The 14784-nt window shown below is 58.9% G+C and overlaps 1 protein-coding gene across 2 annotated transcripts; it reads right to left on the reverse strand.

Moving 5' to 3' along the window:
- On the reverse strand, positions 1 to 7734 carry CCR10 (C-C motif chemokine receptor 10). Of its 2 annotated transcripts, XM_043503409.1 has the most exons (3): positions 7588 to 7668; positions 6981 to 7098; positions 673 to 1906 (listed from the first exon to the last, which is right to left on the reverse strand). In XM_043503409.1, the coding sequence occupies exons 2-3, from the start codon at positions 7005 to 7007 to the stop codon at positions 824 to 826; spliced, it is 1110 nt and encodes a 369-aa protein (XP_043359344.1). In that variant the 5' UTR covers positions 7008 to 7098; positions 7588 to 7668; the 3' UTR covers positions 673 to 823. The 2 variants fall into 2 exon arrangements, with proteins under 2 accessions (XP_038241657.1, XP_043359344.1); XM_038385729.2 differs by having other exon boundaries at positions 1 to 1906; positions 6981 to 7734.
- Positions 7735 to 14784: the final 7050 nt, after the last annotated feature.

Genomic DNA, 14784 nt, shown 5'->3' on the forward strand with positions numbered 1-14784 from the left:
ACAAGCGCACACAGGTGCCTAGGGCATTTTATTGATTTACAGGGGAAGAAGACGAGGAAGCCTGATTATTTTTCCACTTCCCCAGATAGTGCTAAGCATTACACACCCTCCAATGTGCTGGGCATTACACAATTCCTCCCCCCCCACCGTGGTGGGCATTATACAACCTACCCCCATGTGCTGGGCATTATACAGCCCCCTCAGTGTGCTGGACATTACACAGACCCCACCCCAGCGTGCTGGCATTACACAATTCCTCCCCCCCCCATGCTGGGCGTTATACAATCCCCCCCATGCTGGGCGTTATATAATCCACCCCCATGTGCTGGGCATTACACAGACATCCCCCCATGTGCTGGGCAGTACACCCCCCCACCCCGCCCATGTACTGGGCATTATACAGACCTTCCAGTGTGCTGGGAATTACACGGATACCCCACAGAGTGCTGAGTGTTACACACACACACCCCCACACCCAATGTGCTGAGCATTACACAGACACCCCCAGTGTGCTGGGCGTTAGACAGACACGCCCCCTCCCCCCAGTGTGCTGGGCGTTAGACAGACACGCCCCCTCCCCCCAGTGTGCTGGGCATCACCCCCCCCAGTGTGCTGAGTGTTAGCCCCCTCCCCCCATGCGCTGGGCATTATACAGACCCCCCCCACCAGCCAATGAACAGTGCCCCTGGAGTGGCCAGAGGAGGGTGCTGTAACAACATGACCCTGCCCCAGTAGCCCCCTGCCAGCCGGGGAGGAGAGCCCTGGCCTCCCGGCTGGCAGGGCAGAGGGCTGAGCCCTGGGCCAGCCCGCTCAGCACCGCCCCCTACGCCATCTCCAGGCAGGTGGAGAGTGATGCCCAGCTCCTGAGGCTGGGGCGCTGCCCATTCCGTGCCCGGCCCACGCAGCCGGCATCGCTGGCCAGGAGCCACAGCTCCTTCCGGAAGCGCACGCCCACGAAGGCGTAGAGCACAGGGTTGAGGCAGCAGCGGGCGAAGGCCAGGCCGTTGGTCACCACCAGAGCCAGGTCCTTGTGGCGGCTCTGGGCACAGCTCATCTCCCGGCTGCCCAGCATGTCGGCCGTGTCCAGCAGCACCACCAGGCTGTAGGGCAGCTGGAGGACCACAAAGACAAGCACGAGGGCCAGGACAACGCGTAGGGCCTTGTGCCGCTGGAAGCTGCGGGCAGCCAGCAGGGTGCGGGCCACGGCCATGTAGCAAGAGGCCATGACCAGGAAGGGCAGCATGAAGCCCAGGATGACCTGGGCCAGGTTGGTGGCTCCCCGGGCTGCCTTGGAAATGCTGGCAGGGAAGAGCACCCTGCAGAGCTCGCGGCCCTGGTACTGCTTGGCCTGGCTGTACACGAACTGGGGCAGTGCCAGCAGGGTGGAGAGCAGCCAGGCCAGCCCGGTGGCGAGCCAGCCATAGCAGCGGGCCCGGGGGCGCAGGCGGCAGGCAACTTGCGCCCTGACGATGGTCATGTAGCGGTCCACGCTGATGCAGGTCAGGAAGAGGAAGCCGCTGTAGAAGTTGAGGGCGTAGAAGCCCTGCAGGGTCTGGCAGGCGTTGGTGCCCAGCGGCCAGCCCTGCAGCACACCCGCCACGGCAAAGGGCAGTGACGTCAGCATCAGCAGTAGGTCGGCCACGGCCAGGTGCAGCAAGCAGACGTCGGTCACAGAGCGGGCCTGGCGGTAGCGGGCATGGGTGAGCAGCACCAGCCCGTTCCCCGCCACGCCCAGCAGCGACAGCAGCAGGTAGGCAGCCGGCTGGTAGGTGCGGGCAAAGTCCTGCACGGGCCCCTTCTCACACATCTCGGGCAGGAAGCTGCCCCCGTCCGGGAACAGCCCATCCTCGTCCTCATAGTAGAAGTCGGTGGTGACCGGGGGCTCGGCCGCCCAGGGGCTGAAGGTCTGTGAGGGCGAAACTTCGTCAGGATCATTAGCAAGAAGCTTCGCTGAACAACACAGCACCGCACAATGACACAACATGGCACCGCACAGCTACAGCGCACAGCAACACAACACAGCACAGCTACACAGCACTACACAACCACCCAGCACGGCACTGCACAGCTACAGCACACAGCAACACAACACAGCACAGCTACACAGCACAAACACCCAGCACAGCACCACACAGCTACAGCACACAGCAACACAACCACAGCACAGCTACACAGCCCTACACAACCACACAGCATGGCACTGCACAGCTACAGCACACAGCAACACAACACAGCACCACACAGCTATAGCACACAGCAACACAACCACAGCATAGCTGCTCAGCACAAACACACAACACGGCGGCACAGCTACAGCACACAGCAACACAACACAGCAACAGCACACAGCAACACAACCACAATACAGCTACACAGCCCTACACAACAACACACCACGGCACTGCACAGCTACAGCACACAGCACTACACAGCAACACAACATGGTGCTGCACAGCCACAGCACCGCAGAACACAACATCGCACTGTGGTTACACCACACAGCAACACAACATAGCTACCCAGCAACACAACACAGCAGCTACACAACACAGCATTGCAACAGCACTGCGCAGCAACACAGGAACACCACACAGCTACAGATCAACACAACACAGCATCACACCATAGAGCAACACAACACAGCACCACACAACACAGCTACCCAGCAACACAATACAGCATTCCACTGCAACACTGCACTGCACCACAACACCCCACAGCAAAACAACACCGCACAGCACCACACAGTCCAGCACAACTCCATACAACAGGTAGCAGCACCGCACAGCAACCCACAGCGCTGCAGAGCAAAGGGATCAATGTCCACTGCACAACCCCACTCAACCAGCCCTGCAGGCCAGCCCGGGACCCTCACCCCCAGTGACATGCTGCCAGGCTGGGCAGCTGGAAGGGTCCTGTGCCAGTCTGGTGCTGCCCCATTGCCCCGCCTTGCACAGACTCCTCTGGGGTCAGAGAGAAGCTGAGTATCTCTGGCCCGCTCAGCCCGGGTCCTCTGCTGGGGCTGCCAGCGAGGGGGCTGGCTGCTGCCTGCTGGGGTGGTGGGTTTGTGTGATGTGGGCACCTTTTCTGCTAGGAGCTAGGCTAAGCCCAGGGGTCCCGACTGGCTGGGAGATGGCTGGTGCCTCGGGATGGGCCCTGCCACACCAAGAGCCACTGGATTCAGTGACTGAGTTTCTGTCTCACACCCAGCCCTGATCAGCGGGGGCGATTTCCGGGCTGCCAGTTGTGAGAGTTGCTGTGTCACTCCCTGGCTGGGGACTCGTGTGCCGGGGGCTGCCAGGTAGGGAGAGGGCCAGGCAGGCATGATGCCCTGCAGGAAGGGGGAGCAGCAGCCCTGTATGTGGTTTCCTCTGATTGCTGGAAGCCTGGCAGCATGGGCACCTGGACAGCACCCCCAGCACTGGGCTGCAGCTCGAGGCCCTGAACAGCTCGGCATTTCACTGATGAACAATGAAAGTGTCAGTGACCAGAGTGTGAAACGGGAGCGTCACGGAGGGGACAGGTGCTCAGCACCCTGAACTGGAGCAGCCTGAGATTCAGCATCCAGAACCGGTGTTCAGCACCCAGAACCAAAGCTCAGCACCCCAAATTGGAGTTCGGCACCCAGAACCGGAGCTGCCTGGAGCTCAGCACCCAGAACTGGAACTCGGCACCCTGAACTGGAGCTCGGCACCCCAAACCAATCTCGGCACCCAGAACCGGAGCTGCCTGGAGCTCGGCACCCAGAACTAGAGCTCGGCACCCTGAACCAGAGCTGCCTAGAGCTCGGCACCCAGAACTGGAGCTCGGGACCCAGAACCAGAGCTGCCTGGAACTCGGCACCCAGAACTGGAGATCGACATCCAGAACCGGAGCTGCCTGGAGCTCAGCACCCAGAAACGGAGCTTGGCACCCTGAACTGGAGCTGCCTGGAGCTTGGAACCCAGAACCGGAGCTCGGCACCCAGAACCAGAGATCGGCACCCAGAACCGGAGCTGCCTGGAGCTCGGCACCCAGAAACGGAGCTCGGCAGCCTGAACCGGAGCTGCCTGGAGCTCGGCACCCTGAACCAAGCTCGGCACCCGGAACCGGAGCTGCCCAGAGCTCGACACCCCATATCGGAGCTTGGCACACAGAACCGGAGCTGCCTGGAGCTTGGCACCCAGAACTGGAGCTCAGCACCCAGAGCCGGAGTTGCCTGGAGCTCGGCACCCAGAACCGGAGCTGCCTGGAGCTCGGCACCCAGAACTGGAACTCGGCACCCTGAACTGGAGCTCGGCACCCCAAACCAATCTCGGCACCCAGAACCGGAGCTGCCTGGAGCTCGGCACCCAGAACTGGAGCTCGGCACCCTGAACCGGAGCTGCCTGGAGCTCGGCACCCTGAACTGGAGCTGCCTGGAGCTCGACACCCAGAACTGGAGCTCGGGACCCAGAACCAGAGCTGCCTGGAACTCGGCACCCAGAACCGGAGATCGGCATCCAGAACCGGAGCTGCCTGGAGCTCGGCACCCAGAAACGGAGCTTGGCACCCTGAACCGGAGCTGCCTGGAGCTCGGAACCCAGAACCAGAGATCGGCACCCAGAACCGGAGCTGCCTGGAGCTCGTCACCCAGAAACGGAGCTCGGCACCCTGAACCTAGCTCGGCACCCGGAACCGGAGCTGCCTGGAGCTCGGCACCCAGAACCAGAGTTCGGCACCCAGAACGGGAGCTGCCCAGAGCTCGACACCCCATATCGGAGCTCGGCACACAGAACCGGAGCTGCCTGGAGCTTTGCACCCAGAACTGGAGCTCAGCACCAAGAGCCGGAGTTTCCTGGAGCTCGGCACCCAGTACCGGAGCTGCCTGGAGCTCAGCACCCAGAACCGGAGCTTGGCACCCAGAACCGGAGTTGCCTGGAGCTCGGCACCCAGAACCAGAGCTCGGCACCCCGAACTGGAGCTCAGCACCCAGAACCAGAGCTGCCTGGTACTCGGCACCCCGAACCGGAGCTCAGCACCCAGAACCGGAGCTGCCTGGAACTCGGCACCCCAAACCAGAGCTCAGCACCCAGAACTGAAGCTGCCTGGAGTTCGGCACCCTGAACCAGACCTCGGCACCCAGAACCGGAGCTGCCTGGAACTCAGCACCCAGAACCAGAGCTCGGCACCCATAACTGGAGCTGCCTGGAGTTTGGCACCGTGAACCAGACCTCGGCACCCAGAACCAGAGCTGCTTGGAACTTGGCACCCCAAACCAGACCTCGGCACCCAGAACTGGAGCTGCCTGGAACTCGGCACCCCGAACCAGAGCTCGGCACCCAGAACTGGAGCTGCCTGGAGTTCGGCACCCCGAACCAGAGCTTGGCACCCAGAACCGGAGCTGCGTGAAACTCGGCACCCAGAACCAGAGCTTGGCACCCAGAACTGGAGCTGCCTGGAGCTTGGCACCCAAAACCGTTGCTCGGCACCCTGAACCGAGCTCGGCACCTAGAACTGGAGCTGCCTGGAGCTCGGCACCCCGAACCGGAGCTCGGCACCCTGAACTGGAGCTCGGCACCCCAAACCGGAGCTGCCTGGAACTCTGCATCCTGAACCAGAGCTTGGCATCCAGAACCGGAGCTGCCCAGAGCTCGACACCCCATATCGGAGCTCGGCACCCAGAACCAGAGCTGCCTGGAGCTCGGCACCCAGAACCGGAGATCGGCACCCTGAACCGGAGCTCGGTACCCTGAACTGGAGCTGCCTGGAACTCAGCACCCTGAACCAGAGCTTGGCATCCAGAACCGGAGCTGCCCAGAGCTCGACACCCCATATCGGAGCTCGGCACCCAGAACCGGAGCTGCCTGGAACTCGGCACCCCGAACCGGAGCTGCCCAGAGCTCGACATTCAGGCCTGGAGTTGAGGTCACTGACCCATGCTGGGCCTGAGTCCCTGTAGATCAGGTGCCCATGGGGTGAGGTGAGGGTGCGTCTGTCTCATGAGTCATGTCAGGCCCCACTGACAGGCACTGGGACCCCACACAGTGATGCTGCGCTGAGCCTGGATGCACCGACGGACACACACCGGCACTCAGACATGGGGAATGTGCTGTCCTTCGCGGGGGGATTTCCCAGGGGCCAGCAGGTCTTTTCCCCTTTGTGGCTGCCTGAATTGCTAATACAGACGTTTGGGGGAAGAAACATGTAAACCCCGTTGACCCTCTCTGGCCCCTGGGGTGATCAGATGTCCTCTGGGATGCCCCTGGACACCTGGGGCCAGCCCTGCCTGGTGACCCCGCTCTGGCTCCCATCACATCAGAGAGTAGATTCTGTCCCTTGCGGCTCAGACCCGCAGAGCCAGAGCCCAGCTGGGGTAAATCGGCAAACTGAGTGCCGCTGACTCAGAGAAACTGCTGTGGTTACACCAGCAATTTGGCCCTGGCCTGCAGTTTCCTTCTGACTGGGCTGCATGCTGAACCCTAAGGGGCTGCAAACCCCAGCAGCGGTGCCTGGCTTCCTTTCTCCTGCCTCACAGCAGCCCTGGGGCCCTGCACTGCGGGCGGCTGCTCATGGTGTCTTGGGGCTGGACAGAGCCCAAGAACTGCCCAGGGACAGTGTGATTTCCCAGCGGCCCCACGCTGGCCTTTCCCAACCGCCCGGCCCCTGAGACCCCAGTGTGGAGCTTTGCCCTGCCTTTGCCAGGCACATGTGACCCACAGTGTCTGTGCCTGATGGGCTGGGCAGACAGCAGCTATCCTGCAGACCCAGCTTTGGAGCTCTGTGTGGGTGCAGGGCTCAGCATGGAGCTCACTGTAGGATCGGGGCCCCGACATCCCTTTCTACTCCCAGCCCCCAGGCTCTGGGCTTGGAACCCATCCCAGCCCGGTGGGCCCACATGGGACCAGGTGCTCATGACTCAAACCCACGATCGGAAAAACCAATCGGAAAAAATGGTTTTACATTAAAACAAGCAAGTGATGTCCCCTCCCCTGCCCCGGAAAGCCCCCGCAGCCCCTCACCTGGTTTGGGGGAGGCATCTCTGTCATTGTGAAGCTGCAGCAAGCGTCCTGCTTCTTCGAAGCTCTGTCGTGGCCACCCCCGAGTGCAATGCAGCCTGTGGTTTGACCACGTGCCTACCTGATACCGAGAGTTGATCTCAGAATCCAAGGCCTGCCCCCGCGGGACCTGAATGCCGGAGGTGACCCCAGGGCGGGGCGAGGCCCTGCATTGGTAACAAGAGGCATCCAGCCAACACTCTGAGCGCTGGTGCCAGATTGAACAGAGCACAGTTCCACGCGCCACGCTTCGTAGAAATGGGCCCTGTGGTATGTGGTACGGTGGGTGTCCCAGCCATGGGGATGTAGGCCGCAGAGCGCTAGAGCTGCCAGCAAATTGAATGGAAACCCCATGAGCATGGGTGGGCTGGGGCCAAGGGAGCGAGCCTGGGTTGGCGCACCCTGCTCAGCCCCAGAGCCCTGGGCATGCAGTGCCTGCTGGGCCTTTGCTTCTTCAGCTGCTGTTGGTGCCAGCTGCCCTGCTAGCCCATGGTCAGGGCACGGGGTGCTGGGTCTGACCCTTGGGAGACAGGCCTGGAAACAAGCCATTCACGAATCGGGGGCCATTTACTGGGATGAACTTGTCTGGAGCCCCCTGAGAAGCCCCCACAATGGCGTGATGGAGCCGGGGCTGCACAGCCTCGGGGGCCGGGACCAGCGAGATGTTTTGGGCTTGTGCAGCACCCAGCACAATAGGCCGCTGCTCCAGGACAGGGCTCCTGGGTGCTACCGTAATGCACCTAATAACCTACAGCACCCAGCACAATGGGTCCCAGGGCTCCTAGGCGCTACCGTAATGCACCTATTAATGTACAGCGCCCAGCCACAGTGAGGTCCGGGGCCATGACAGGGCTTCTGTGTCGCAGATAACACTAATCGTGCCAGACCCTTGGCTGCTGTGAATCAGTGTAGCTGAATGAATGGAACGAGGCCAAGTCCCACCAGCGGGGCTCTGGCCCCACTGACACCAGTGGGGCGCTGGCCTGCTGCTCCTGGCCATGTGACAGGGACTCACCCTCCCTAAGGAGCCAGGACAGTCTCTCTCTCAGGACTCAGCTTCACACAGGAAACAGTTTGTTCTTGGACCAAGGGGCAGCTGCTGTCATCACAACCCCCCGGGATCCCCCTGGGGGCTCCCTGGAGGCCGAGCCCTTCTGGCCCAGCAGAGGTGTCATCCCAGACAGTCCTGCTCCAATACACTGGGGGGATTTATGACTTGACCCCCACAAAAATTCTTAATCTTTTTATTACCATGCAGATTAGGGCATGATGGGGGAGGGGAAGGGGGAAGGGGGAAGGGGAGGGGAACCACTTTTCTCTCCATGTTGGCAGCGAATCGATTCCCATCGTTAATAGGCTTTCTGTCTTTTGCAATTATAATCTCACAATCCCCCCTTTCTCCGAGGCTCAAGTCATCTTTGCAATGGCTTATCCCTGCTTTGCCTTTCAGACCCCCACACCCCAACTGCCAACACCTGTCCACCAGTCAGCCTGGGCTGCAGAGGAACGGGGGGGGGTATCCCTTTAAAATTTGTGAGCCTTCTACTGGTGCTCACTGTATTCTGGGTTTCAGAAGCTGCTTGAACCCCATCAGCGCAGCCGTGTGTGCATGTAGCAAGGCCTGGCATGTTGTATCTAGCCAGTACACATGGTCTTTGGGTCCCACCATGCCTGTGGGGTTCCTTCCTCTGAGCTTTGTTGTGCAAGGAGCAAAGGACACAACAGCCCAAACCACCTGCTTGGCTTTTGACCTGGGCTGTGGCTCTTACCCCAGGGAGCAGCGCGGCACGCAAGCCCGGAACAGACGCAGCATTTCAATGTGCTACTGCTCTGGGCTTTGACTCCCCCTCTGCACTAGTGCCAAGAAAGGGGCAGCTGCCACACCCTGGCAAGCTGGCAGCAAGGGGCAGTGAGCGGGGGGGGGGGGGCGCCTGGCAGGGGCAGCAACCCCTCCTCACCAGGGGAGAATGCAAAGTGGCCCGTAGGAGTTGTGTGGGGCAGGGTGGCATGGAGGGGTCAGCCCAGCTTCTGCTTGGACCAGCACACAGTGACTGTCATTCACGGCCCCCCATGGCCATAGGCACGGAAAGTAAGGGTGCGGGGGGTGCTGCAGAACCCCCCAGGTTTTATGCAGGACCGCTGGCCCTGCACCCCGCTCCCCAGCTGCTGGCTTCATGCATAAAACTTGGGGGTGTTTCCCGCGCCTGTGCCCTGCTCCTGGCCCTCCACCCGCACTCTGCTGCCCAATCCCTCATCTCACCTGGGGTTTGGGTCCTGGTTGCCAGCCCCACCCCCGCTCCCAGGGCCCACCCCACTCCCAGCCCCACGCCCTGGGCGCTGCTCCTAGGGCCTTGGCTGCCGGCCCCTTCCCAGGGCTCCATGCTCGCCCCCAGCTGTGGCCTCGGTCCCCTTACCCCTGTCCAGGTCCCCACTCCTGGAGACACAGCTCTGCTCCCAGCCTCGGTGGGGGGTGGGGGGGTGGACAGGGGTAAGGGGGCTGGCTTTCTGTTGCAGAGATGGGCCAGAGGGAAACGCAGCCACCTCTTGTGCCCCTGGGGGAGGCGAAAGGTGCCTCAGCGCCAGGGTAGGGCTGCTGATTTGGGGGCACCCTCCTGCCGCTCAGGCAGGGTCCTGGCCAGGTGGCTCCAGCCCCTGCACAACCCAGCCCACAAGCCAAGAGCTGCTTCGCTTCTGAGTAACTAACGGTGTCCCTGTCCTCGGGCCCGCTGCACCTGGGATTCTCTGTTCTCTCTTTCGCCCTCCGACCAGGCCCTGCTAACAGGAAACAGCCACCCACCACCGAGCAGGACCCAGACATCCTCCCAGGCCCGGCCCCATCTGGCTCCTGGCCCCCGCCTGCCCCGGGGTGCAGGGATGAACTCCCTTCAGCCGGGCTTGGCTCCCTGGGTCTCCCCCTAAATCCAGCAAGACGCCGGCCCCCGTGGATGTGTGGGAGCCCCGAGGCCCCTGCACAGGGGGGCAGCCAATCGGGGCTGCCATCTCTGACCCTGGCTCCTGCAGGTTCTGAGCCCTGGCCCCACAGACATCCCTCTCACCATCAATAGTCAGGGACTGTGGGGGGCTGCCAGGGGCCAAGGGAAAGCCACGGTGGGAGTGCTAAGCAGCAGGGCATGAGGAGGCTGGGGCGGGCTGCTGAGCCATGGTGGGGTTCTTATGTAGGCCACGAAGCCTGCTTGCTCCAGCCCCCCCACTGAGCGCGCCCAGGGAGGACAGATGACAATGGCTGTTTGGGAGCAGACAGGCTAAATCCCGTGTCTTTTTTGCACCAGTGGAGAGAGACAGGCGACCCCTAACCCCTAAGGCTTAATCTGCTTGTTGATTACACCCGGTGCCACATCTGTCACAGCGCTTGCTTTGCAAACGTTGTGGTCACTATTATCCTGCCCTCACTCCCCAGCCTGCTCTCCCCGGCGTACCCTGCGGGGACCGGGGCTCACAACTACTCAGCGCCAGACTCTTGCTTGTGGTGTCACTGGAAATACCCAGATTGTTGGAGTTGGCAGCTGCTGGCATGGAGTGCCCACCCTCATCCGAAGCTGCAGACTGACCACCCCTGTAGAGTCCCTGCGGCGCAGGGCTGTGGCCCACCAGCTGGGCTGAGAGGGTGGGTGCGTGGGGAGTCTGCTCGGCTGCTGCCCAGCCAAGCCTGCATGCCCCCCAGGGCAAGTTAGCGTTGCAAGCGTTAATTTGTGTGGCCTCTCCCCAGCATAAGGCCTGCAGGGGCCTGACAGAGACTCCTGGAAAAGTCTCCCCCCCACACATCCCCTGCTCTCTCTGAAGAGGACTTTCGTGCTCCGGCTGCCCCTCCTACCCCGCTCCCTACAGGCCCTGGGGGAGGAAGGGGGCGATTGCTCTGTGCCAGAACAAAAGCCCAACTCAGCCTGTGACACAAAATTGCTCATAAAGTCAGGCAAAGCTGGAGCCCTAGAGACTGGTACTGGGGGGCCCTGAGCCTGGGGGTTCTGCAGGGAACATCCCAGGGGCTGTGAGGTTCTAGAGATGGGAGGGAATCACGGCCCTGCACTGGGGGTGGGGGGTGGAATCACTCAGCTTCACATACCCGCCAGTCATGTCCTGAGACCCACCAGACAGTGCGGGGCTTCATTGTCCTGGTCCTGGCGAAACCCTGGCCAGAGCGGGCCAGGCAGAAGGAACCGATGCCACCTCCACCGGCTCCTGGTCTGAATGGCACCTGAGATGTCAGACTTGGGGTCCTGCTGTCAGCCCCTCTGGGCCATTTTCCTTTGTTCTCCTCTCTCCTGACCCTCTCTCTGTCTCAGGCTAATGAGTGTCTGTATGAGGCGGCCCAGATAACTGCACCTTTTGCAACAGGGCAGTGAGCCTGCACCCGGAGGCAGCTAAAAGCAATATCGTAAGCAGCCCAACACTGGTATGAGTTTGCCAGGTCTCAGTGTGGCTGGTCAGACCATCGGCTGGGCCTGTTTTTCCAGCAGTGAGGTTAAGTGAGAGTCAACAACAGAGACAGAAGCTTCATTTTCCCTCTTAGCTGTTTGTTTCTCTCCCCTTTCCTGTGCATTTGTCTTGTTTTGTAGGGACCCACCTCAGCTCCTGTAATGCTGGTTCTGGCGGGACCCAACAGAGAGTGCCAATTCAGGACAAATTGCTTAAAACAGGGCAGTTACAGCCCAAGGCTGGGGTTTTTCCACCTCTAAGGCAAACCAAATCAGCCAGCCAGACAGGACTTCGGTTTTACCCCACTGGCTAACCACAAGTCATACAAGCAATTCCCTCCAGTTTCCCAGTATCACCACCAGTGCCACTTGTTATGGGGACAAATGGTTATGAAAACCAATACCCCAGTAAAAGAAAAAAAGGTTCTCTCGCTCCCAAAGGCCCAAGCCCCAGAGCAAGGTCAATATACAAATCAGATCTTACCCACAAATCACGCTGTTGCCAATCCTTTAGAATCTAAAATCTAAACGTTTATTCATAAAAGGAAAAAAGATTTAGATGAGAGCTAGAATTGGTTAAATGGAATAAATTATATACAGTAATGGCAAAGTTCTTGGTTCAGGCTTGCGGCAGTGATAGAATAAACTGCAGGTTCAAATCAAGTCTCTGGAGAACATCCACAGCTGGGATGGGTCTTTCAGTCCTTGGTTCAGAGCATCAGTGCAGCAAAGTCCCTCCAGAGGTAAGAAGCAGGATTGAAGACCAGATGGAGGAGCTGCAGCAGCTTTTTATAGTCTCTTGCCTGTGGTCTCTGCTTTCTTTGTCCCAAAGACAAGCTGCCCAGCACACGGCCTGGAAAAACCTCAGAGCTCTGTCCATAGGCAGGTCCCTGCATACCTTGCTGAGTCCCAAGGTGTGTCTGCCTTCTCTCAATGGGTCAGTTGTATAGCTGATGGTCCTTAATGGGCCATCAAGCAGGCTAGGCAGAGCTGACACCAACTTGTCTGTCACCCAGAAGCATAGCACAAGTTTGAACGACAGACAGTACAGAGCCAATGTTCATAACTTTAACTACAAAAATGATACCCACGTACAGACAGCATAATCCTAACCAGCAAACCATAACCTTGTCTTAGACACCTTATTTGACTCCCTTTATACAAGGTTTGGTGCCACTACAGGACCTTGGTTGCAACAATGATCTATATGGTCCCAGATTAGGTCAATAACGTCATAGCAGGACACACAGCATGGGTCCCCACCCCATCAGCCACAAGGACCCCCCATTCCATTTGACATGCCCAGCTCCCCTCCAGCCACATGGACCCCCCATTTCCTGTTCACTCCCCCCTTCCATCACCCTAGTTTGATACATTTGCAAGGGGGAGGCCCAGCAGGAAAGTGTTGTGAGGCCTCCCCTCCCTGACTAGCATCGGCCAGAAGTGGGGGCAGGGGCCCTCAGGGAACAGATACCTGCCTTGGGGGGGCTCAACCCCTTTGCTCTGAGCTGCAGTTCTCAGGGCATATCACTGTGCCCCCCTGGCCCTGTCCAGACAAGACTATGAATCAGGCACATTCCCCCTGCCTGCTCCCTGCCCCCCCAGCCCTTTGTGTCCAGAAGGCCCCAGAGCTCGGGCTGGGGACCTTGAGCAGCAGCCCCCAGACTCCCCCAGAGCCACAAACAAGGTGCCCTGTGTTTGGCCTCATTCCCAGCACGGAGTGGGGGGGGCAGCACCCCATGGGGAAGGTGCAGTGCAGTGGCAGAGGAGCTGCTAGGAGGAAGCCCACTGGCTCTTTGGAGCCAAAATGTTCAGGCAGGAGGAGCCATTTGGGACCAAGCTTGAGACCTGCGAAGGGGCTGGGCACTCACCTCCCCAAACTCCAGCCCTGGGCATCCCAAATAACTGACCACTTCTGAAAACATGCTCAGCTGCACAGAAGTAAGAGCTCCCCATCCCCTTGTGCACCCCCATCCCCTGCTCTGCACCCCCACCCCACTGCTCTGTGCCACCATCCCCTTATGCACCCCCACCACACTGCTCTGTGCCCCACCCCCTTCTTCACCCCCATCCCCTGCTCTGTGACCCACCCCTTTGTGCATCCCCCATGCCCCTGCTCTGTGCCCCCACCTCACTGCTTTCTGCCTCCACCCCCTTCTGCACCCCCACCCTACTGCTCTGTGCCCCCCACCCCTTTCTACACCCCCATCCTCTGCTCTGTGCCTCCACCCCCATCCCTTGCTCTGTGCCCCCCATCCTCTGCTCTGTGCCTCCACCCCCTTCTGCACACCCATCCCCTGCTCTGTGCCCCCCACCCCTTCTACACCCCCATCCTCTGCTCTGTGACTCCACCCCCATCCTTTGCTCTGTGCCCCCCATCCCTGCTCTGTGCCCCCCACCCCACTGCTCTGTGCACTCCGTCCCTCCACCTCTGGTGCCTCTCCCCAGGGCCGGATTAACTTCTTGTTGGCCTAGCGCCAACCATAGTTGTGGTCCCCCCTAGGGAATGAAGGGCTTGGAGGAAGAGCACAGTGGGCAGGGTGGATTTGATTTGATTTAAATCACTAGTCAGGAAGATTTGATTTAATCATGGGTTTTCTACATAAAAGTGCATTCTTGGTGGTTGTTATAACCTTAGTACATATTCTTCACAACTCAGAGTTAGATGTAGGTTTCATTTTTAGAAGGTACACACTATACTTTTTTAAACAGTGATTTATTTTGAAAGCTTTTCAGATTAGTTTTACAGCTATATCAGAAAATGAATGATTGTTTGGTTATTTCATTTAAAGGTAATTAAAGCAGATATTTATGAAGTCATTGGGAGGTGAACTATCTCCAATTCAACAGCATCCGATGAAGTGAGCTGTAGCTCATGAAAGCTTATGCTCAAATAAATTTGTTAGTCTCCAAGGTGCCACAAGTACTCCTTTTCTTTTTGTGAATACAGACTAACACAGCTGCTACTCTGAAACAATTCAACAGGTTAATCATTAATATTTGGAGGATTTTCTTGCCAGGGTGTATTAGGAGAACATCACCAGACAGACATTTAAATTGTTTTATTTAACTAAAAAGACAACAATAAGGATTCTGGATATTTTTTTCAACAGCAAACAGAGTATTTTAACAAAACAAGCATATATCCTTCGCTTCTCACATTTATCTCCAGACTTCTTTTCCTTGTCCAGATCTATTCTGCCCCCAACAATCTTCTATTCATTGAACTTTTTGAAACTTTTCACTTTTAGAGAGAGGTAAGGGATTGAGTCTGTGTACACAAATTTGCAGAGGGACAATAGAGTTGAGGTCTGTTATTTCTCATCTCTATATAT

Source organism: Dermochelys coriacea, chromosome 27, assembly GCF_009764565.3.
Source record: "Dermochelys coriacea isolate rDerCor1 chromosome 27, rDerCor1.pri.v4, whole genome shotgun sequence".
NCBI classification, from domain to species: domain Eukaryota; kingdom Metazoa; phylum Chordata; order Testudines; family Dermochelyidae; genus Dermochelys; species Dermochelys coriacea.

Excerpts from the sequence above, each read along its gene's own strand:
- CCR10 (XM_038385729.2), bottom strand. The coding sequence starts at position 7,007 with ATGACAGAGATGCCTCCCCCAAACCAG. Across the intron at positions 1,907-6,980 it reads AGATGCCTCCCCCAAACCAG|ACCTTCAGCCCCTGGGCGGC; the intron begins GTGAGGGGCTGC and ends TCGCCCTCACAG.